This window comes from Urocampus carinirostris, chromosome 14 (genome assembly GCF_059441175.1).
Source record: "Urocampus carinirostris isolate Australia breed hairy pipefish chromosome 14, RoL_Ucar_1.0, whole genome shotgun sequence".
Taxonomy (NCBI): domain Eukaryota; kingdom Metazoa; phylum Chordata; class Actinopteri; order Syngnathiformes; family Syngnathidae; genus Urocampus; species Urocampus carinirostris.
Genome location: NC_142362.1, coordinates 24,926,441 through 24,950,753, shown reverse-complemented (window position 1 = coordinate 24,950,753; position 24,313 = coordinate 24,926,441). Strand labels below are relative to the sequence as shown.

Genomic DNA, 24,313 nt, shown 5'->3' with positions numbered 1-24,313 from the left:
TACTGAGGTTACAAATCCCGACAAGTTATGTGGATCTGCAATGTATATTACTTTGAAAACTGGAAGTAAATAAATAATGTATGCTATTTGGTATTATACATGATATAAAATAACTTTAGATTTTAATGAATTAAAATAAAATACTTGTGCTTGGATAAATATCATACCCGATATTGTGTGACCCCAGCCTGTTTGTAGGGATGGTCACTTTCTATCACGGAGTAGTGATTAGATGTTGTGCAAGCAGACAGTCCTTGGTCTATTTGATTTCCAGTTGTGCTGTCCGTTGATTGGTTAGGGTTAAATGTCGGCGGGGCATACTTTTGGTTTAGGGCTGAGACAGCGGGAAGCAGTTCTTGGACGAGCCCGAACACCTCGACGGCAGCCTGAGCAAGGATAAAGAAAATTTTTCTAAACAATGAATGGAGGACATGGAATGAGAGTTGGTGCCTAAAAGCGTACTTTTGGTACAGATGCAGCCACAGGACCGATGTATGCGAGGATAAGGGGAAGCAGCATGGAGAAGAGGCTAGAGGAGCTTAACAGCTCAGGGATGTCATCCACTACAGAGAAAACGAATATTGATTAACTTGAGAGCAGGCTGAGCCAATTAGATTAGTAAGAAAAATATTACAATGCTTCATAGTTGTGTTTTTAAATAAGATATCTGATTTCCTGGCTTACCGTCGACAGCAAACGCCCTATGAAGCAAGTCCTTTGCCGCTCTGACCACAGCACTGACTACAGACAGCGCCCGGTTGCAGTTTTTGTCCTCTTCGTTTGCTTTGCTAAGTAGCTGGGATTGAAGATCGCCATCATACTCACTCCTAAATCACAAGGAAATTGTTAGGCGCCAGAAAAATACAGCAGACATGATAGGTCTTTTTAAAAAGATTTATGCTCACCTGTAATATAAGATTTGAGGAATCTGTCCCCGTGTCTGATTGGTGCCATTGCTGCTCAAGCTACAAGTACTGAAGGTAAAGGACACGCCATCGGAGCACTGCACAGTGGTCATGCCACCATCCCCATTTGCAGTGCGGCTACCATAGTTGCGCAATCGCACAGCATACTTCACCCCTTCCTACATCAGAAAACACAGTAGGAAGGTCTTAAAGATCAATTGGGAATTACACTACATGCTACAAAATAAATGTACCTCAAAAATTAAATAAACTAAGGCAAAAACTACTATTGTGGGAAAATTTAAACACTTAGTTTCCTGAAACTTCATTTTCAGAAGTAAAAAAAAAGGAAATGATAAATTCACAGGAGTACATTTGTTTGAAATAACTTTTCAGGTTCCTTTTTCTTAGCATTTGTAATGCTGCTTTCAGTTTTCTAGAAAATATGAGGTGCAAGGACCAGTATTTGCTTTTGCACATTCCACAATACAGATTTGTATACAGTAGAACAGTACTACGGTACCAAATTTCATAGGAGGGTTTTGTTTTTTAAGTTAGGAATTGATGCATCCTTACAAATAATGTATACATGTACCTTGAGCGGCACGGCCTTGTCAAGGCGAATTTCCGCAATATCACTGGGAGAATCATCAGTGCTGTATGTCCCTTTCACCAACTCAAGAGATGTCCACCTGTGCGAGTGTGCAGAGTCCCCTGGGTGCTCTGTTTGTGCCTGTATAGGAAAAAAACAATTTCTTAAATTGTGCACCGTCAAAGAAAAATCCACATAGAAACACTATTACATCGTCAGCAAGCACTTCCAGCTCATATTCGTGGATGCCTCCGCCTCCGTACACGCAGACACCGACCAAAACAACACCCGGCTTATCCACAGTCATGCAAATGGCATCTGGGGAACCGTTGCCAGTGTTCCAGCTGCGGCCTTGACTCGTCTTGGTGAAACGGTTGGGAGAGGCCTTCACAGAGTGGAGCGAGTTGAGACCGTCAACCTAATAGGGAGACAAAATAAATATCTAATGCTTTGTCACTGCTCTGGTGCTTTTGTTTTTCTTACATCACTTTAAACCTGGTGGGTGGACGTGCACTTTAGAGATGTAAAAATGTTTATACATGCCAATTAAAAAAAACATCAAATTTTGTCCACTTTATTTATTTAAATGAAAGTAATTCAGAATGTCTGTGAGGGTCTTGTAATTTTTTCAAACAAATCATCTTTTCTTAACCAAGGGTGACACATTGCTGATCCTGACAGCTACTGTTGAGTGACAGTTGCCCAGGGAGAAAAAAGTCCTGACTTTGGGTCATGTAGTGGGGGGTGTTTGCCGGGTGGCTAGATCAAGCCAGTGAACACTGACTTAGCAAATAATGACAACAGAGCACTATACCCAGTAGTGAACCTCAACCCTAAAAATAGTGTAAAAAGAGCTTGAATTATTTACCTCGGAACCCAGGGCTGAAGCAGTGAGCTCTGAAACAATTGAGGCCAAAAGGCCACAAGTGTTGGACACCAGGTGTGGAGAGAAAAGCTCTAGCTCTTTCCTCAGGCTCTTCCTCACCGGAAGCACCACAATCACCAGCATCTTCTCCAGTACCTCACGGAAGCTGGTCATTCCCATCAGGTTCTCCTCAGTCTAAGGTTAAGAGCAATTCTAGTTTAATGCTTTTATCATGAATTAAAACACCGCTCAATATGCATACGACACTCACATGGCTTAGCTTCTCCATGTGGGCTACGAGCAGGGGGAAGCGGTGAGCTAGGGCAGAGTCATTCTCTGTGCTTACTTGCTTGACTAGTGAGCGCAGCAGGACTTCGCCATCATAGGCGATGGGCAGAATGGACGTCAGCTTGACCGAAGTGTTGCACAAAGCAGACATCACCGCTGCCAGCAGACGGCTGCTGGATGTGCGAAAGTTGGCCTCAGCAATATCCTAGATAACAAGAACAGCAAACAGGAGAAATGTTTCAAGTTCTTTTCATTCTCGTAATCTGATCATTATAGAGCAAAAATGGGCAAGATGAGATCGGTCTTTTTTATCTTGTTTCCCATATAAAAATTGTTGTGAAATGATCAAAACAATGCATAAAATATGGGGAAAATGTATAGGTATGCGATTTCTGTGACTCCCCTCACCCTACCCCTCCCTTCCAACCCAGGACACGCGCACATTTGTTATGTCGCTCATAATCAGCTTGCATTTTCTTTCCTTATTTATCTTTTTACCGTATTTTCTATGTTTAATTCATTTTTGAATGTGTGTTTAGTGATCAGGAAGGTGAGTCTAATAGCTACTTGGGTTCACTTGTATGCTTTTATGTGAACGAAAGCAGACCAATTAGTTTTTTATAATTTTATATTGGGAAAATCTGTTCTTTACACTGTGCTTGAAAATTGCAGCTTGTTATTACCCCTACATATTCATTGGTGTTTCGGGATTGATTAATGGCTTATAATAATTAATATAAGACAAGATAGTTAAACATTTATTATTTGTAAGAGAATTATAAAACGGAATGTTTGAACCATGATGCAAATTATTCAAACTACAACAAATCCCCTCAAACATTAGTGAAATACAACTAGCTAGCTGAAAAGCTGTGGCTGTATTAAAACAGTAAAATAACTCTGACGACTCACTTGATCAAGACAATTGAGCAGGTCACAAAGGCACGCCCATTGTAGCGCCGGCGTCGGGTAGAAAGAGTGAAAGCAGGCAGTGAAAGTGTTGTGGCATTCCTGCAATACAGCTTCCAGCAGGGTTAAGGGCTGAGACAAGTAGCCCTGTGGGTCGTTGTCTAGTTTAGTTAGGCAATTGTCTGTGCTCTCTGAAAGGATTTTCTTCAGTAGGCTGCGTGTCTTCCCCACGCACTCAGCTAATTTGCTTGACTCCTCCACAACAGCTTTGGTGCTAGCTAGGAATTGGAAAACAGTCAAAGTTAAATCCTTCTGGATTTAAACCTCTTATTTTATTGTAAAGAAGTCATGAGCAGATAATGGAAATAACATATAAGTGGTCTTACCAGCAATGGGGAAGATCTCGCAGATATAGACACGAAGCAGGCGGAGGCAGCACGTACCCACAAAGCGCAACCTCTCCAGGTCCAGCAAGGTTGCTGTGTACTGGAATCCCTTCAAACCTCTCAGCTCCTCAACACCCAGAACCAGGGTGGTCCAACTCCAGTGGAGGATGCTGAGCAGGGACTCAAAGCACTCCTGTAAAGTGAAATGGGAAACAAATAAACACCAAGCTATGTAACTGCCCTTGAATAAATTAGTAAGACAGTATTTACCACAGAGACTGTCCGAGCAAACGAGCGCTTCAGAATGTGAACTGGCTCACTGGTTTGCTGTTTCCCCTTTGATGCATTCCCGTCATTTGAAGGAAGCCTAATGAAATTATGTTAAATATGTTTGAATATGAAAAGAAGCACAAATTGCTTTGAGTGGCCTGTTACTTACCTGTAGAGGAGCTGAGGTATTTGACCTGCATTAACATCTGTACCGTTATTTGACTTCTTTGAGCTTTTGAACTGGAACACCACACTAGAAAATATTTTTTTTTAAATTTCAGTATACAGCATTTACTCTTCAAGGTGTGTTATACATATTACATGGCATCTAAACATGAAGTGTGTTGTACCCGTCATCAGTGGTGATGGTAGCTTGTCCATGGGATCCACAGTCACTGCTGGGACCAGACACCCGGGCCCAAGCAACGTACCACCAGCCAGACTGCAGCAACACTGGCTCATCAAACATCATAGCGTATTTCTCTCTGGAAACAAATTGCAATGGTTGTATTAAATACAAAAAGGCTGATGTCCACAAAGGTCAGCACTTGAGAAATATTTATTGTCTAATCTCAATTGTACCTGGCTGCACAGTCATAGGCCAGTACATCGGTCTCAGCAAGCAAATCTCCATCCGTCTCATGGTCACCTCCGTCAGGCCCCAGTTCAAAAAGCTGACAAAATTTGATTTAGTGATTAGATGGCTTCTGAATAAATTGTAAATAAAAGTGATGTTAATTCAAAAAAAGATGGTTTCTTACTTTGATTTTAGCCGTATACTCTCCTCGTCCTCCAAAGAGGCCCAGCCCACCCAGCAAGATATCAGCATCAGCACAAAAACGAATTGCCTCTACAGAGTGAGCCGAATAACCCCAACCGCCACCATGACCTACAACATCCCACATTGTTAAGGCCAAGGAAGGTACTGAGGGCATTGATGTTCAGCAACTAACTTACAATAAATAACAGTGTGAATGGGACTGACTTATATTTCTAAGAACACACTCACTCTCAAAGCGGTTCACAACGCTGTAGTCCTCCTTGGAGTATACCTTCATGACCGCTTGTGTCTCTTCCTCAGCGCTGGCTATACCCATTTTCAACTCCTGCATAGCCGCGAGGGTGTCCAGGCAACCTGTTTAAAGCGGCATACTTTTCCTTAGCAAAAGCATTCTTGTTAAAAAAAAAATCCACGCTGGAAAAGGATAGGATACAAAGATTTTTTTATTACCAAGAATGTGTAATGCTCCATGTGAGCGAGTGGTGGTGGCATGTGATCCTGCAGGCAGGGCAAGTTCTGGGCTAAGAATGCTGCACCGTGCCTGCAAGTCTGTAGCGGAGGGCATTCTGGCATCTGCTATAACCGCATTGTAGCACCACATTTCTCGTGAAGTTGGTAAAAACCTGGCACACAAATAAATAGCTCAAAAATTGTACTTTCTGAAGGCGCAGAGAGTGAAGTAGGCTGTGTTGTGGCCTGGAGAGGGATGGGTGCCACCAGGCTGTACTTGCTCAAGACATAAAACAGGAAATGGAACCCCTACAACCCTAATGGTTAAGGGATCCAACAACCCAACCCACCGACCAACCAATCGTCCCAGGAGAATCATGCAAACTTCACATGGGGAGGCTGCGGTAGCTGGAATTGAACCCTGAACCTCTGCACTGTAGATCTCAAAATTTATGACAATATAATCTTATTCCGATTCCTCATTTTTAGTTCCTGATTGTAAAATGGATACTAAAGAGCAAGAGAACCAATGGAAACATTTTTGGCCTGGAGAGGGATGGGTGCCACCACGTTGTACTTGCCCAAGACACACCAAAGGCCCCTAAAACCCAAGTGGTTAAGGGATCCAACCACTAACCCACCCAGCGGCACTAATGCAAAGTATCAGTACTCGTACAAGCCTAATTTTAGTATTAACAATCAATCAGATACTTCATTCAAAAAATATCTGTAATCAATGTAAAAACAAATATGGCTAAATGAAAACGAAAAATATTGTAAGACTATATGCAAAACGTAGTTTGTCCAGATTTGGGAAAAATAATGGTGCCAAAAATGTTAATATTTTGATAAAAACTTGTGTCCCTATTCAATTAATACGTATTTTAAAAACATTTTTAGGGTAAATAAGAGTATAATGTCTTTAGACTGACCTCCAAATAACATCATACACGGGATCCAGACAGAGTCCAAACCCTTGCAAGTCCTCCTGCTCAGAATCATTGAAGGTGCGGCAGCTTCCGTCCATTTTATTAATGAGCAAGCATTTGAAAGGAGGCGGCTCCGATATGGAAGAGGGCACAAGGCCAATAATGTGTTTGCTGGCAAAGATCTCTGACGTGGCCAGCACATGAGAGTTGATAAGCGCCTCGTCGATGCGCAGGAACGTCTGATCTCCGCTTGCGCCAATCCAGGTAGCCTTACGTCCGTATTTGGCACCGATGTTTGGCATGGGGGATGGCTTGGCGTTCCAGTAGGGCATGTCAAGTATAGGACGCCCAAGTTGCCCTTTCTGAAAGATCAATTGATGATCTGGAGTTTTCAGCGTGACTCATGCATCGATTTGATTTCGAAAATTATTTTCTTACCGAGAAACTGCCAAAAGTAAAGACCTGCCCATCCACAAGAAGAACAACAGTGTGGTTGCTGCCTGCGGTTACTTGAATACTTGGACCTGGGAGAGCTTGAATCAGTGTTGGAGATCCCCTACATTGGAGAGGGTTTACAATAATTTATTGTTATTGTTCAAAGGAAACAACAAAGGTTAAAACTGTAAAAATTCTGTGGTTGTATAGATTTAAAATTTGACACCAATTGAAAAATGTAAATACAAATCAAATATGGCACGGATAAAAAGATGAATAAAGTTGCATAACTAATACAAAGATATAGCACTGAAAGGAAATAGAGATGTCACAGTATCATAAATTGGAGGGGAAGAGCAATGGCAGATGATAAGACGCTCTGCCTAAGTAGATATTTGCCTGAGTTTCAACATCTAAAACTGCTGCATGAAGGCAGACGGTAAAGGTAAAGACAAGTAGCAGTTTTGTGAGTTTAGCAGACTAAGTTTACAAAAGATGAAAATTAAAACATGAAAAAGGTAAAGAATGACAAACACAAACATGGCAACATAAGTACACTCGGTAACATCACTTTTACCCTTATAAATGTGATGGTTTATATTTAAGGCTGAGGACCTATATCATGGAGAAGTGAAGATCCTTTTATGTTTGGAGGACAACAAATACAGTACCTCGAATTGACATCACCATGTCCAAGCTGTCCATGTTGTCCATAACCAAATGTATATACATCTCCGTTCTCCATAAGAACAACTGCAAGACGAAGAACCATTAGATCCAAAGTAGCAAAAATCAAACTTTATTAAAAAAACAGTCGAAAAGTTGCAGCACCTTGCCAAAGGGATAGTACCAGTCATTCATTATACAAGGAGATTTACCTGAGTGGTGGAAACCGCAGCTGACCTGAACAGCTCGCACTTCACAGTCAAACCTGACTGCTCCGGGAGGGTAGGTAGTGATTTTACTGGCATCTTTCTCACCACGCTCGCTGCTGCCATCTGGGGAAATAAAACAAAAGAAAAACTTTCATATAAGTGGCCATGTTTTGAATAGAGAAAGGATGGCAAAAGCTCCACAACGCCATCTTCCAGTAGTCCGGTGTCTACAAACCAGGGGAAAACTATGCTAGAGGGAAAAGGAGAGGTGAAAATTCCATGCTGAGAAGGAAGAACTTGCATAAAAGTAGAGTTTCTGTTAAGCATGAAGCCGCATTCCTCTTCCAAAATAATTAGGTCTTAAACTTTTTTTAAAGGACCGTCTTAAGTGTAGGAGTTTAATAAGCTGCGCCAGAGCTCATGAATCACACGAAACACAATAACTGCGATCTGATTGTGGTTAACAGTACAAGCAAATTATCAGCCCTCACTCTAAATATTGACTGGGGTACTTCCTTGTGCCTTAACAGGCAGATTTTAGGTCAAAGCACACACAAAACAGTGGTATGCAAGAATGTGTTGGTGACGGGTGCTCAAACCTGTTGGGTTAGTCGAAAGAAACACACTAAGGGCTACAAAATGGGATCGCTTCCTCCTGCTCAGAGAGGATGCTAAAAACGGTAAGCAATGTTGCACATTGGACCCTAAAGAATGTTTCCTGCTTAAAACAACTAAAATTCAATGAATACGGGAATTTAAATGCTGAACTTCAACTCAAAGCATATCAAATTCATTAATTTACTTCAGGTACAAAATTTAACATTGGACAACTTGGTTTTAAGAGTACATGTGATATTATAACATACTCGGCCTTTATTTCAAGGGTCCACGGTACAAGGTATTCTTTTGGTTTGTTTTTTTAACATAAATGAAGGGTTTACTTCTCCATGGCATTAAAGCATTATATTTTTTTAAAACAAGGCGTCAGCAAAAAGTCAGCCACAAAAATTGGCCTTTCACTCACTTCAAAGACCGAGTAAGACCTTAGTGGGAGTCCATTTAAAAAGCTTACAGTGAGTTTTTTTCTGTGACAAAACCTAAACCTAGAGAAACTTAAATGGCCGCTGTAAAAGGGTAAGAGAGGAAATGGACGTGGGCAGCCACACGGAGGTAAACGAGTCAAATAAGGTAGGAGGAAAAGCATCTCCCTGCCCGGTGAGGTAATGTACCTTTGTGCTTGTCCCGTTTATGCCTTAGTGCCTGAAGGGGTCTTATTCTGGCTAGGGCTTGCTCACGCTGGTTCATTAAAATGGTACCGGGAAAAACAATGGGGCCTGGGGGAGAAAAAAACTTTCACATGCATGCAACAACGCTCACAAATCAATGGGAAACAGCACAGGATCAATACTGCTACGACACGACCATGCACGCTCACAGAAAAAAAAGCATGGGGGAAGTCACCAAGGTACCCAAAGTAGAGCAGCAGCGCCTTAAAAATGTTTAAAATGAAAAGGGATGAGTGCATTGTTTTTTAAGTCATGCCATTCACAAAATGTCAAAACTCCCTGGTTCTTTAGGAACACATATAGATGGAATTTTGGCCTTTGCCCAAAGCTGTTATAATTCCAACCTTATATAGCACCTAGAGCTGTACCTTGAAGTTTCAAAAATAGTTGTATTCAAAAGGGAAGGGTTGTGTGGCTACAGACAACAACCAGTTATTAGCAAACAGAAATGACTAAATAGTTACATTTCTGGATGGAAACTTGATGTAATTTTGAATTTGTGCTTGTTTTGAAACTACATCGAAATGTTTATATGTGTACTAGGGATGTATAAAGTAAGAGTATTAAGAACACCCAAAAACACTGGAAAAGTATTATAATAAGCGAAGAGGAGTTTAGACTAGCGTATTTGACCCAACTGTTATTTTAATATATTTTCAGAATGTTACTCATTTTAAAGTTTGAACTAAATTTTCAGAAAAAAATGCTTATATTCCTTGCAATGTTTCAAATATGTTCTGGTAATCAGTACCTCATTTTTGACTAAGGTGGCTACATGCTTGGGTGCAACAGCTAATTGCTCTCAAGCTATGTTTTTATTACTATTGTTTTCTTATCTTTCTAACAAATGTCATTGCACTACTGTTTTATTGCAGTTCTGATGCACTTACAACTTGGACCAGTCTGCATGCGCAACCTTGTAAATATTTTGCCTATTTATTCTTAGATGTTTATTTTATTTTGTTTGTTTCTTTTAAGTCTATCATTTTCCCAACAAGAATTATTCTGAGTCTGCAGCACTCATTGTCTGTTCATGTGAAAAAAGTTAGCGAGAACAAGGAAATATTTTTACAGCTTTTTTGAAAAAATAAAAATGTTGTAATTTTACGATGGGTCATACAGAGTTAAGATCAGGATTTGCTTTCCATCTTCTTTGATTTTAGTCAAAGAATCATTATCCTCTGATTTTAGATAAACCTTGAAAAAAAATGAAATGTTAATAATTGTCCCGCTCGATGTTTTGACTTGTCTCAAACACTGCTCTGAACCTTGACAAATGTCATATCACCCAAAGTGACATAGGTGTAACAACTTACCCTAATCTGCTGTTTCAGTTACACGTTAAGAATATTACTACAACAGTTTTTTTTTCCATTTTCGCAAGAATGCAAATTCCCTATATGCTGTCCCAGGCAGATGCTGGGATTATAATTCATTGTTACCTCCTGTCCCAATTACTGTAATGTACTACTCTCCAGTCTCCCGATGTATGGCATCAAGGTCAATATTTTTTGAACAGGAAGCTGGACATTCAGTTATTTCCTAGATTTCATGTTAATGATGTCAGTGTATTGTCTGTTGATGCCCTTGCAAAATCATCCTGGAAGATCAGGGGATGGTGTAATGTTGGACTGCACAGCCCTTTAAGACTTTTTGTGATTAAGGGCTATACAAATAAACATGACTAGCCTTGGCTATCAAAATCTCAGATGAATTAGTTCTTATATATGGATACAATTTATTAATAAATTAAAGCAAGATTACTCAACATAAATGGATGAGCCACATCCGAATCTCGGCCTGATTCCTACCTCGTCCTTCCTCCAGCCTGTGTCGGCGGTTGATTCTTTGCCGTTTCTCCTCCTGACGGATCTGAATGTGCTCTTCAATGTTCACTCCTGGAGGGGGGCGAACAGGCATAGCTGATAACAAAAAAAGGAACAGCCAGGCAAGACGGATGCAAGATGGGAGGAAGAGTAGTAGAGCAGAACAAAACAAAAACACATATCAATGAATGAATGATGATGGAGAAACGCAATGCACTAACAATGAGTCCGCTCAACAAGAGAACAAAATGATGACACAAGCACATGGGAGCAAGGAAGAAAAGCAACAGGCAAGACAGTGTGTACGAAACAGCAATAAAATATACAATTGTCTCTCAAGCTTCCTTTGATATGTCAACCTATACATGTATTTCTAAAAAAAAAATCATCTATACACTGATCACATAATAAATGCCTGCCCTCCCTCATACACCCCCCCTCAGAGGAAACAAAGCCTATTTACAACAAAGACAGTTAAAACATCTTCTTTGTTCCTTTATCTCTTTGTTTCCTTATCCTCACTGTAAAATGTGGAACTGGAGTCGTCCAATTTCGTTGTCACAATATATTCCATGTTGTAACAATGAAAATAAAGGCATATTCTATTCTATTCTATTCTATTAACCAAGCTTTTCACCTAAGTGAAGGTACCTGTGAAACAGACATCTTAATAGTGAATGATATATTTTTCATGAGAGCACACTAAAAATTATCTTTCCTATATTTTGTATAAAATGGCATAGAGTTGACATAAGTAATTTATTTTCATTGTGTGAATTAAAAAAAAGGTAAATGGTTTTTCTTTGTAAAGTCTTGACAATAGTTAAAAAGTAGGTTCTATTTCGTCCCTACCGACTTCCAGGGGCGATGCGCTTCAAGCACTGAATGTTACTTTCGCGCATACGCAGTTCAAGAAATGCATACCAGATTACAGTCATTTGTGTCACCTGTGATTGTTAGGAATGTCTACATATTGCGGTCTCACTTTTGATTTTCTCGCGGCGTGGGTGCTTCGCCGTTCCTACTGCTTTTGGCATTGCGACTTTTTTTTGTCAGAGCTACGAATCTTTCGCCCTCCTAAAAGGCCCCATGGGGTTCGACTGCCTGCCCCCCCTTTACGCTGGCAGGTGTGGCCTTTCGTTCGGTTTTCGTTGCTTGTCACGGTTGTTGTTTTTTCCGACTAGTTTCAGATTAGCTTCGTGTAGGCAGCCGCCTTTTAGGGTTTCTTTTTGGCCGGTGCTGGTGGCCCGTCTAGGTCCATCCCTGTGCCGGGGGCTGATGCCCCTCGGGGCGGCCCTCTCAGGCCGGACGCTCTAAGCACCGTGCCAGTGCAGCCGCCGATGTCATCGCCCCCCTTAGGTGCAGGTTTTGGATCACAGTCAGTTTAACTTGGAGGTTGGCCGCCTGCAGGCTGAGCTGGAGAAGGTGAGGGATCTCCTACACCACAGGCGGCCCAACACTGCCTTTGTTGTTCCCGAGTGCGGGGATCTTTCGCGGGAGCTGCACTCCTGCTGGAGGATACTAGAGTCTTTGCACGCCTTTCGACCAATGGCCCCGCTTTGGCTGTGATGCAGGATGTCGTCCGTGCCAGTTGGGCTCAGACGCCTGATGTGGAGTCGGCTATTGCTTCCCTGATTGTCTCCCCTGAAGAGTCCCACCACTCACTTGTACGCTGCCCCCGCCTGGAGTGCCGGTCAATGGATGGTTTTCTTACCAGCGCCTACAACGCTGGCGTGCATGCGGCAAGGATTTGCGATATCCTGGCCCATCCTGGCGTTATCTAATTCCTTGCACGAAAATGGGGTTGATGCCGCCGTCCGGTTTTGTGATGAGGCACGCCAGGCTTTTGCCCTTGATTCAAAGGACCTCTGCCATGGCTTGTCCTTCTTGGTACAGGTCTGCCGCCAAGTGTGGCTGGCGCAGTGTCCCCTGTCAAAGGCCTGGAGGGGGCTCTCCGCAGGGTCCCCTCTGAGCCGGGGGAGCTTTTTGGTTCTGCCACTGTGGGTGCGCTTTAGCGTACTGTGAGGGCTTACGAAACGAGACAACATCTCTCTGGCCTTCAAACAAGGTGTCTCCAGGGTTTTCCCTGTGTTTGTCCCCCCTGCCCATAACCCCAGTCTCGGCCGACCGGCAGCTCTGTTGCCAGCGGACGCAGGAGTCGCAGCCCGCAACTTTTCGGGATCCTGCATGCCAGATCCCACGGGCATGCGGGACTTCTAGCCCCTGATTCCCGTGCCTCTCGGACCCACAAGGTTTGGTGCAAAGATAAAAACAGCATGAACAGACCCGTATCATGGAAAAGTTGTCAATCGAAAAGGGGTGTGCTAATTACCATATTGGGAATACATTTACGAGTCTGTTTATATATAAACTGATATAATGTGGCAAAATAAAAGGATTACAATGTTGAATTTGTATGGTGCGGTGAGTTGGTTGAAGTATAAAACAGCTCACTCAACTGTTAAAAATATAATTAAACACATTGAATGCCAAGCATGACAATATTTTCCTCCTATTTTTTGTGAATAAATGTGTTGTATAATATGTAGGATGGGTTACTTGTGTAGGTCGAACTACAAAGCATAATACTGAAAAACAAAACTAATCATTTGGAGTTGACGTTTTTTTTACTGATCTGGCCCACCTGAGAACAGAAAGTCTGGATACAGCCCTGAAGCCAAACTGAGTTTGACATACCTGACTTAAACGTTACTCCAAAATTTTTGACGTCTTACGTCTTCTATAATTTTGCAATAATAAAATCATGTTACAAATGTTAAAAGGATCATAAAACATTTTAGATCTCTGTGGAAACGAGAGTCGGGGTTACAACATGAATAAAATGCACTACCTAGAAGGAGATCCAATGGGATCATCTCTTTGACTGCATCAAAAATGCCTCTTTGTCGAGCCTCCTGACCATCCAGCTCCCTGGCACAAGCCTTGCAGCAGCCGCATGCCGAACAGCCAGACTCTCCCGATCCACAGCCACAGATTCTGGTGACGTAGAAAATAACAATAACAGAACAGTAAGACAAAAATACAAAGATTTCAATTGTTTTCTTTATTTTATACATGAAATAGAAGCAATATGTCTAATCCTTGTCATCTTACCCTCCTGGTACTCTATCAGGACGCCCACTGCTCACACAGCTAGCACCATAGCCTGTACAGTCGCCACACACGGTGCAAACCATGCATTGGTCCAACTTCCATTTATGCATGCCTGACTGACACATCATGCTCTTCTCTTCTTTTTCCTCCAGCTCATCCTCCAGGTCCTCATCCATGGCTGTGGCCATATTCTCAACACCAAAGGCTGTACAGAAAAGGCCACGGAAGCAAGTGTCAAATATAGAATCATGTGTCTTTATCATATATCCATTTATTTTCTGCACTGCCTATCCTCACTAGTGTTGCGGGGGGTGCTGGAGCCCATCCCAGTAATCTTTGGGCAGTGGGCAGGGGACACCCTGAACTGGTTGCCAGCCAGTTGCAGAGCACAGAGAGACAGACAACTCACTCACTCGCTCAGTCACACCTAGGGACAATTTGTACGTGCCAATTAACCTGACATGCTCTATAAAGAGTGTGGGAAGAAACAGGGGTGCCCGATGGAATCGACCCCTGGACCTCCGGACCGTGGGGCTGCTTGCTAACCACCGATCCGCCATGCCTCTATCAATTAGCTGAAAAAACTCAATTGCGTTTTATTTTGCCCACCTTTCCCGGCCTGGTTCAAGGCCCCTGTGTCTCTGCCACATTGACCTTTGTTGTTCACCCCAAAGGTCCAGACCTCCCCGCTTTTGGTCAGAACGCAAGTGTGGGCCTTTCCCATTGCAACCTGGGTCACAATGTGCCCCTTAAGGTCGGTCACCTGACCTATGGAGAGCAGAAAGTGATAATAGTGAAAGATCAGACGGTGACGATGCACTTAAAAGTAAAGAGTGGAAAAGAAGTAGAAGCTGACTTCATCTATTTTGTTTAGTTAACCCCGTACATATCAATATAATGTGAATTATTTTATTGAAGACATTCATTAAAGTCTTTGAGTTGCATTTAGTGACATCAAGTTAGATTTTACCCTTTTTAACTATCAAGGTAATGTACACTGGCACCTTGACGCAAGAGAATAATTCTTTGTGAGACTAGTAATTTTTAATACTGTAATATGATAAAATACATAACGTAAATGATGATACAATAATTCAAATTAAATTTAAAGGCACGTGTAATCACAAATAATACTGAGTGTGTTCATTTTTCTTTAATTTTTTTATAACACAATGATTTTCTATTGTCTCCTGTTAAATTTTGATATATGCTGTAATTATGCTTTAGTAATGGAGCTATTACTTTATTTTGGATAGATGTTTTTTTTTCCGATAAAATCTTATTTCATTTTATTTAATTAGAATTATTATTTAACAGGAGACAATGGAAAATCATTGTGTTATAAAAAATTAAAGAAAAATTAACACACTCGGTATTATTTGTGATTACATGTGCCTTTAAAGAGCGTGACCAACAACATGAGGTCATGATTTCTAAGTGAATCTCCTGTTTGCCTTTTATGGAAATCTATTCTTTTGTCTGTGTTTTCATATTACATTTGTGTGGTTAATTGTTCATTCCGATTACCAAGATGGTGATAGTACCAGACCGTACTACACCCTGATTTTCTACTTCTAATTTAAGCGCACAACACAAATGCAATGTAAACTGAGTATCCAACAAGTTAGACATAGGTCAAGGTACCAATATACACCATTTAATAATAAAAAATAGAAACATTAATATATTTTAATAACACCTGACTGATGAAGAAGGATCAGGAAGATGCAGAGTGACAGTCTTATTGTGTTGTTATTCTATAGGTTGGTAAAGCATTTTGAGCAACACATAGAGTGCAGAAAGTATTAAATATTCTATTTTTTAAATTGAACAAGATGAGCAATGTACTCTATTATATTGTACAATTATTTTATCATTTGCATTATAAAATGTTATCATTTGCATTGTAAAATGTAACTGCCTATTCAGTTTATATTTAACATGTTTTCATAATATACTGACAAGTCAGACTTATTCATGGGTAAAAGGAGTGTTTTTTTTCCTCTTCTTTGGTCTTTTTTGTATGGTCACATTTTTCACTCATCTGCTATTGTAGTACCAAAAACCCACAATGATCCTAGAAAAGTACACGCTTTAATTTCCAATTACTACACTGAAGTTAAAGGAAAATTTTGGACTGTGCTGCATCTTTCTAAAATAGGGACTCACAAGTGCTGTCACTGTAAATGGCATCCTTTCCAAACATGTAAAGTTCGCCATCCTTGGTGACAATGCTGCTGCTACCGTTGTTGCATGCTGTATATACTGCCATCTTAGTCTCTAATTTGATCATCTTCTTTGGCTTGTAAGGTTTGGGCTGTCGCCGGCTCTTAGCTGCGCAGAATGACAAAGGACATGTCACATCACATTGATTCTGTTATCTTGCAATCCGAGCCGTAGAGACATAAATGTAGGCATCTCTCATACTAGACTCTCCATCTTCTCCTTTGCTGGCAGAACCAGTGAAAAAGACGCTTCCGTCTTCGGCCACTAACAACGCGTGAGAGCCATCGTGGCCAACGGAGAACTGAAGAATCTTGGGAGATTTGGTGACAGGAAGTTCTACCCATTTCCCTGCTGAGGGGCCTCCCTGCTTTATACCCAGGCTTTGATACTTTCCAGTGTAGTAGATCTTTCGTAGAAAGATAAGGGAAAACAACGGGAAGGAAAAGAATTACAATCAATAAAGATATAAAGACATGCATTCAGAACAGTTTCTCTCTGCAGGCAACATTTACAGTAAGGGAAAACCGTATTCGAGCAACTAATAATGTGCAAGTTCTCCCACTTTAAAAGCAGAGCAAGGCATGCTATTTGCATGGGTATACCTCGATCATAAGTGACAAAATAAATTATAATTTATTTGAGATATATGGTTGAAAATAAGCATTTGAACACCTACAAATAAGCAAGCTTTCTTGCTCTGACAGAGCTGTGACTTCTTAAGAGGTTCTTCTATCCTCCAATATTTAGCTTTCTTCCAAAAACCGGCATAACTAATGTGAAGCCTGGGAGGGGGAAGAGGACCATGCTTTGGGGATTCTTTTACTGCAAAGGGACCAGGTCAATGGATCCATGTGAATGAAAGAATAAACTGAGCCATGTATCGTGAGATATGGAGTAAAAAGTGAGATGAAACGTGGCTGGGTCTTTCAGCATAACAATGTTCCCAAACACAGTGCCCAGGCAACAAAAGGTTGGCTTTGTAAGAAGCCGAGAGTGGGATAGCCAGTTTTGAGATCCGAGCCCCATGGAAAATCTATCGAGGAAGATGAAAGTTTCTTACCCAATAACGAAAATATATATACACTGTAAAATTCGGACTATAAGGCTCACCTGATTAAAGAAACATTTTTTTACATACATGAGCCGCAACTGACTATAAGTCACATGTGCCCACATTGAACCATGAGATGTTTAAGAAAAGACGCTACACAAAGAGCTTTAATAATATGCGGTAACTCAACCCCTTCACGTTCCGACAACCTGCCTGATTTTTGATAAACAAATACGTGCCTGTACGATGTCACTAGTAAGTGAAAAGTCATGCCACATATCATTGGGAAGCTTAAACACCTTGAATTCAATATATGATGACCATTTAAAAATATACTCATCAGAGAAACATCATGATCAGTCTTAAACAATATACCCGAAGAATATAAAGCCGAAGTAACTCACCATTACCTCCCCTGGCCGTCTTTAACTTCTTTAAATGTCCGGGAAAATGGATTTGTTCCATCAAGGACAATCCATAGAATTGATAGGAATAAATAGGAATCCTCCTGTAACATTTCTGCTTCATTGGACGTTGCTTCTTGTAATCTGTTCGTTTTACAAAATTATTTCCTTTTGCAAATAAACAGACTCGTGAACTTATTCCCAAAATGGTAGTTAGCCCTCTCCTTTTGATTGACACCTTTTTCATGATGAGGGTCTGTTCATGCTAGTTTTATTCATGAACAAAGCGCAAAGTTACATTAAACTTGCGTCTTCCTCGACACATATATCCCATGTGTCTCACCCTTACTTTTACTGCTCGGGCGCCCGTGGTGGCCGTTAGAAAAAGTGCATAAAGTAGCCGCATCATTGCATAAGCCACAGGGTTGAAAGCTTGGGAAAAAGGTCCCAGATCATAGTCCAAAATTTACGGTATATACATCCTTGTTCTAGAGAACTCTAATGAGGAATGGGCCAAAATACCAGCAAGAGTGTGTGAAAACCTTGGGAAGACTTACAGAAAAAATATGACCTCTGCCATTGCCAAAATATGCTAAATTAAGTAATGAGATTAACTTTAATTATTAACAAAATAATTATTTTTACCTTAATTTGCGAATGAAGTCTTTGAATACCAGACAATGTGAGCTTTCCGATTTTTCTTCTCATTCTGCCCTACATAGGCTGGCAGTTACAGGCTTCTCTCATACTTTTAAATGGGAGACTTTCCACAATTGTTGGTTACACGGAATACATTTTCCTCACTGAAAGTAACACCAGAAATGTGAGCACAGGTTATATGACTACAAATAAAGCAATGCAGTATGTTGAGGCAACCCTTGACAAACAAGTAAAAAAAAATTAACAACAAGCAAAGTGGCCTTCTGTTATCTGCCAAGGCCTCACACTGTGTCACACCCACTGCACAGAAGTTAATCTATGCCCTGAACACACTAATGCCTCACAACATACTTAGCATTGCCTTCTCTTTGTATTAGAAAACTGTATCTTTAAGTATTGCTATTCATGAAACAACAATGTGTAAGCACTAGGCATGTGAATGAAAATGAAGATTGCAAGGATAGGTCATCAGACACTAATTTGTGTGTTGATGAAAAAACACTTTGATGATGCAGGCATAACGAACGATGTGGCCAATAAGCGTATGATTTGAATTCATGATAATCGCTCTCACCTTGCCAGAGGCTGTTTTCATCAGCGCAAATTCCCTGCCGGCTCCAAGCAACGCCGCCTCCTCATCAAAACCCGTGCCTGTGAGATCAAAACTGTTTTTCACTTATTGTCTCAAGGCGAAAGGAGATCATCTGGCCAACACATTCTATAAACGTGCATATCCTAGTTTCTTCTAAAAACCTGGTAGACTACCTTTTTTGCATTGAGTAATATATTTGGCTGTAATCATCTCTATTCACAAAAACGGATGTTTAAGAGTTGAGATCTAATATTAACAAAAAAAAACAAAGCACAAACGGAGGTGTATGTAAAAGTACAAATATCAGTTACGGGTCTTACAGCAGGTTACAAATGAGTTCTCTGCGTGTGATACGTATCGTGATCATATAACTAATAAGATAATGGATATGTTCACGGTGCAGTTCAACTCTGATTTCTTTGCCTATGTGTGACATGTATCAAATAAAATGCCATATAAACTGAACAATACAAATAAAATGCAGCTAAAACAAAGTAACAATTACAATTTAGTCCTCTAAAGTTGAGCAAATCGACACGTTTTCGGCTCTCTCAGTCTGATAGAGAATAAGGTTAGTTTTAAAATGCCATTATATCAGTTTTGCATCACTTACTGATAATGTGCAAATCTTTCTCGAGGTCAAAGAGGGAGATGCCACAAGCGTGCAGACATTTCCTTGCTAGTTTTAGCTGCAGTTCCTGCTGCAGGCTGGGGTCAGAGCTGATAGTGTAGATGCGTACCACAAAACCATCCTGCTAAAGGGACACCACACAAAAACATTGATTGTCATTTACAGTCATTCGAATCGTGACATTCTACAGGCTTATTCTTTTGTATTAATTGAACACTTTTCTCGGAAGAGCCAACTTTTGCCATTTGGACTAATTTTCGATTTTATTTTTTTTATTTATTTTTCAGTCCCCTTACCCCATTTGAATTACATTGCTGAGATGTCAAACTCTGAAGAATACGCCAATAAATGGCAGCTTTCCATGAAAAGTATTGTGCAAATGTAAAGGTTTTGACTGTTTAGGTATTTTTGAGTAATTTTGTGTTTTTAATAATTTAGTGACCTATTGTCTTGATTTAAATACAATTAGAAACTTACATCTTTGCAGGCTGCAATTTGGTTGATGTGCTCTCCATCTGTGAAAAGTATGTTCTGTCCGTCTGAATGTTGACCTGGAGAGAAGTACAGGCCTGTCAATTGAGTTAATTTGTAGTGGTTCTACTGGTCTGATGAGTAGTACAAAAATCTATCTATTCTTACTGTAATAAGAGGCAACATTTATCAGAATTTGTCATTTATGGAGGATGTGTGTAAAATAAACTAAATGTTATTTAGAGAGCAATTGAAAGTAAATAAAGAGAGATAGAAAGCATTGAACATTAATTAAAAATCAGACATCAAAATACAAAATAAAGGCAAAATAAATAAATCCCATGTCAAGACCTGGCATGGTGACTGCTCCCTCTGGCTCCAGTGTCTCCGGATTGATCTTGATGGCTGATATACTGTGGTTACCCGCTTCCCGGTAGAGAAGGTAGCCCTAAGGGGGCAAGATTAACACGGTGCTCATTTCTACTCTCAAAACCATCATCATCAAAATAGGCTCACTGTAAAATTTTTTGCAGTTTAACTGAAAACATTTTACAGTCCTATAAGCAGCAACTGAATGACAATCTGGATCTGGAATTACCTGCGCAAATCCCAGCCAGGATCTCTTCTCTGTACGATTCCTAATGCGAGATGTGGAGTTGTAAACATGACCCTGGGGGAAAAACATAATGTGTATATTATATTTACACACACATTATATATATATATATATATATCACACATACACATATAAACATGCATATAGACATTTGATATATATATATATATATATATATATATATATATATATGTATTATATATATGAAATGCATGTATAGCGTACAGCCAGAGTTGCCCAAGCAGTAAAAAGGTAAGAGTGAGACAGGTGGAATACATGTGTCGAGGAAGATGCAAGTAACTTCGTGATTTGTTCTTCAATAAAACTAGCATGAACAAACCCTCATCATGGAAAAGGTGTCGATCAAAAGGGGAGTGTTGACTACCAAGTCTGTTTATTTGTTAGCGGGAACAATGTGGCAAAACGAACAGATTACAAGAAGCAACGTCCAACAAAGCAGAATTATGGGCAGATTCCTATTCATCTGTCGGCATTATCATGTGTTTTGGAGAAGATATTTTACACAGTTGGAATCTACGGATTGTCCTTAATGTAACAAAACCATTTTCCCGTACATTTAAATGAGTTGAAGACGGCTTTATAGTTTTCTGGAATCATGTTTCAGACTGATGTTTATCTTTCTTTAAAGTTTGAAGTATTATGTTTTTATAATAATAACTAGGGTCTTTGTGAAAGCCACATATATAGGCTCTAATATTTTAGAATTATGTTTCGATGTGCTACATGGGTTCAAAAACATTCATTATGTCAAACACCTCACACACAGCTCTATTTTGATGTTACTAACCCTAACAGTGCCGCTGTAGCCCGAGCCCACTTTGTAAAGCCCGTCCTTGCACAACAGGTAGAGAAAGGAACCGTCCGTCTGCAGCAGGCAGCGCTCGTCCTCATCAATAGTCACGCCTTTCAGCACCCATTTGTTCATCAACGCTGCTCGCTTGATCCCGTTCCCAAACCATTCCTGGATTTGGATCTTTCCCACCAAAACGGCTTGCACACTTCTCTGCAGGGCGTTCAATATGGTGGGCACCTAAAGGGATCACATGTGTGAGCAAGGTTTATAGTGCACATTACAATGGCTTTTAGTGACACAATTGGGAGCTATTACGAGAATAAAATTGTCCTACTAGCGCCGGTGATGACCCATTTCAATAGTATTACAATCTGCTGAGTTTTCTCTCATCTCATTGAGCTTAACAGCACATTAACAGGGACGTTGGAACCCACAAAAGAAGGTGCTTTTGTTTCAAGGGAATCACTTTGCGCCAGCCTGCTTCAGTGATAACGCAGAATAATCTTGGCTTTAAAGTGAAAAAATCCAGGAGTACAAATATGGAATGTAGTCTGCAGGCAAACTGAATAATTTGAAAAAATATATTTAACTCATTCCATGCCATATCATAGATACGGTTTGAAAAGCATTGTTCCCTGAATACCAAAATAGAAGAAAATATGGTTTTGTTTTTTATGTTTTTTTATTTAAAAAAAAAAAAAGAAAAAGGATTATAAAGGGTTTGGCGCTGCTCATCTTTAAGTATCAAGCCTCTGGGAATTATTTAGTATGATAAATGGCAGAGGTGGCTTTGATCAGATATGTGTCAACACATCAAGAAAGCACCCACTTCCCAGTGTTGCTTCCTGTATCTAGCGATTGAGTGTGTGTAGGTGGCCCCAAATGGCGAGTAGGCCTAATGAAGCAGTGTGGCGAGAGTAGCGAAGATATGGATAAGCACAGTTATGATTTAAACTTTTTAGCAATGTTCAACTGTTGTTATTGAACAATGGGAAAGATCTAGTAAAAGCTGGTAAAACACACTTTTTTTTCCGATGAAGGTTGAAGCTTTCTTTTGATATGTCCTTTGACTATATAGGTAGGGAAATGGCAAAAATTGGCTGGTGCCGGCGCTTCCAATTTGAGAGAAATGTCTGGCATTGAATAGATTAAAATTTGGTAATGATTAATTTCCATTTATTTTGTCACAATGTCAATTTTAATGTGTTTGTTTTTCGGTACTACATTTGCATGACTGAATTATAAATAAAGCATGGACACTAGAATTACTTAACAGCCTTCTAAGAATGTTTCAATTAATTGGGATTTTTTTCCACTGAATCAAATAAGCATAAATTAAGGTTCAGCTAAGGTTAAAGTGAGGGAGAGTGGCGACTGCGTTGTCAATAGCGGTGTATTTAATTGCAGTTTAAAAAGGTAATTAATCCATCTACTCCTTTTCTTAGCGCTCCAGCTATTCAATCCCAAATCTAAACTGACTTTAATTAAGGGCCAGAGGTACAACCTGGATTAATCGTCTTATCGATTGGGGGGAAAGTAAAGACAAACAAACTAGTTGCCGTCTAAGTCCCAACTATGACCAATTTACAGTCTTTACTTATTGTGACTCAAATGCCTTTAGAAGGCAGGATAAGTCTGAATCCTAAGAAGAACAATTAATATTAAAAGAAAAATGGTCTCAAGCAAAGAATGCAGTCAGACGAGAGAAAGGACCAATGACTTGGCAGAAAACAAGAAGTCATAAGGAAGGGTAAAGTAATTAGTAATGGGACTGCCAGCTGCCTGACATTTTGCCAAACTTAATTTGTACTGTCCACATTGCTTAAAGGAAATGCACCGAGGAGGTAAACCAAGCTTCCACACAGCCGCAGAGTAAAGAAATAAGCATTGCAAATTGCACAATCTAATTTCAATCAAGATTCAATAACATTATTATGTTATTGTTATTCATGACTGAAATTGCAAAACATTGTTTGCAACAGGAATCAAACCCGGATCACGGCGGTGAAAGCTCGATGTAAGATCTTAAGCCCGAACTCTAACTTGGTTCAGCAATTTTTTGGGGCGACATATAGGGCGCACAGAATTCTAGCACGCACTATCAAATTTCTGGCCATTTTTATGGGGGGGTTAATTTCAGTGGGTAATTCAATAGTTTCTGGCATGGGTAAAGTATTAATATAAACACGGATCTTAAAATAGCGCTGTTAGTCACCTGTATCGTCTGGCAAGCATGGCTGCCATTGTTGGTGAGGATGGCAGAAACGGCCTGCAGTATCTTGCCAGTGTCCCCCCAGGACACCACCAGGCTAAAGAGGCAGGCACAGGAAAGGGCAGTAATGGCCTGTCCTGTGGGGTCGTTGGGACCCGTGCTTCGGACAGTCGTCTCCAGCAGCAACTGGAAAAGTGACTCTGGAGGACAAAAGGACAAAATGTATTGAGTTTATGTATTCATTTATGGACAGATGTTTTATTAATCATTAATTTTGATCACATTACCTAAGCTAACCTGCATTGGCTTCCTGTTAGCTTAAGATGTGATTTTAAGGTTCTGTTGGTAGTAAACAAAATCATGCATGGATTTGCTCCCTCATATCTTTCAGATCTAATTTCGATGTTTCAGTCCGGAGCCTTCACTTTGAAAATTCTGGTCTACCAGTGATCCCAAGAGCCAAGAAGAGATCCGCAGGTTCGAGAGCGTTCTTCATTCAGGCCCCGGTGCTTTGGAATGCTCTTCCCCCTGAGATTCGTGGAAATGTTTAAATCTAAGCTTAAAACATACTTCTATTCTATAGCATATGAATGACCTATATTTTATGTTGACAATATCAGTGTATTATTTGTTATTGCAACATCCATTGCAGCCTGGTCATCCTGGAAGGGGGATTACCTCATTTGCAGTCCCTTCTCAAGGTTTCTTAGTTTTCCTCATGTTAA

At 40.3% G+C, this 24,313-nt stretch overlaps 1 protein-coding gene across 3 annotated transcripts in view; it reads right to left on the bottom strand.

Moving 5' to 3' along the window:
* Positions 1-24,313, bottom strand: part of mycbp2 (MYC binding protein 2) — a 75,756-nt gene that overhangs the window by 38,031 nt on the left and 13,412 nt on the right. For 2 of the 3 annotated variants that reach the window (XM_088353309.1, XM_088353311.1), the window contains exons 5-39: positions 23,592-23,788; positions 21,371-21,613; positions 20,545-20,616; positions 20,298-20,394; positions 19,953-20,026; positions 19,458-19,599; positions 18,827-18,903; positions 16,339-16,543; positions 16,081-16,245; positions 14,521-14,679; positions 13,912-14,116; positions 13,649-13,794; positions 10,783-10,893; positions 8,915-9,019; positions 7,689-7,808; positions 7,482-7,563; positions 6,814-6,931; positions 6,379-6,737; positions 5,447-5,619; positions 5,225-5,350; positions 4,977-5,104; positions 4,798-4,889; positions 4,566-4,700; positions 4,385-4,468; positions 4,216-4,312; positions 3,946-4,138; positions 3,563-3,837; positions 2,634-2,855; positions 2,366-2,557; positions 1,709-1,915; positions 1,501-1,638; positions 906-1,084; positions 685-827; positions 463-563; positions 168-386 (exon numbers count right to left, since the gene is read on the bottom strand). In XM_088353309.1, coding sequence (XP_088209435.1) covers positions 168-386; positions 463-563; positions 685-827; positions 906-1,084; positions 1,501-1,638; positions 1,709-1,915; positions 2,366-2,557; positions 2,634-2,855; positions 3,563-3,837; positions 3,946-4,138; positions 4,216-4,312; positions 4,385-4,468; positions 4,566-4,700; positions 4,798-4,889; positions 4,977-5,104; positions 5,225-5,350; positions 5,447-5,619; positions 6,379-6,737; positions 6,814-6,931; positions 7,482-7,563; positions 7,689-7,808; positions 8,915-9,019; positions 10,783-10,893; positions 13,649-13,794; positions 13,912-14,116; positions 14,521-14,679; positions 16,081-16,245; positions 16,339-16,543; positions 18,827-18,903; positions 19,458-19,599; positions 19,953-20,026; positions 20,298-20,394; positions 20,545-20,616; positions 21,371-21,613; positions 23,592-23,788 — 5,381 coding nt within the window. The remainder of the gene's footprint in view (positions 1-167; positions 387-462; positions 564-684; positions 828-905; positions 1,085-1,500; positions 1,639-1,708; positions 1,916-2,365; positions 2,558-2,633; positions 2,856-3,562; positions 3,838-3,945; positions 4,139-4,215; positions 4,313-4,384; positions 4,469-4,565; positions 4,701-4,797; positions 4,890-4,976; positions 5,105-5,224; positions 5,351-5,446; positions 5,620-6,378; positions 6,738-6,813; positions 6,932-7,481; positions 7,564-7,688; positions 7,809-8,914; positions 9,020-10,782; positions 10,894-13,648; positions 13,795-13,911; positions 14,117-14,520; positions 14,680-16,080; positions 16,246-16,338; positions 16,544-18,826; positions 18,904-19,457; positions 19,600-19,952; positions 20,027-20,297; positions 20,395-20,544; positions 20,617-21,370; positions 21,614-23,591; positions 23,789-24,313) is intronic. The other variant, XM_088353310.1, reaches the window with a different exon arrangement.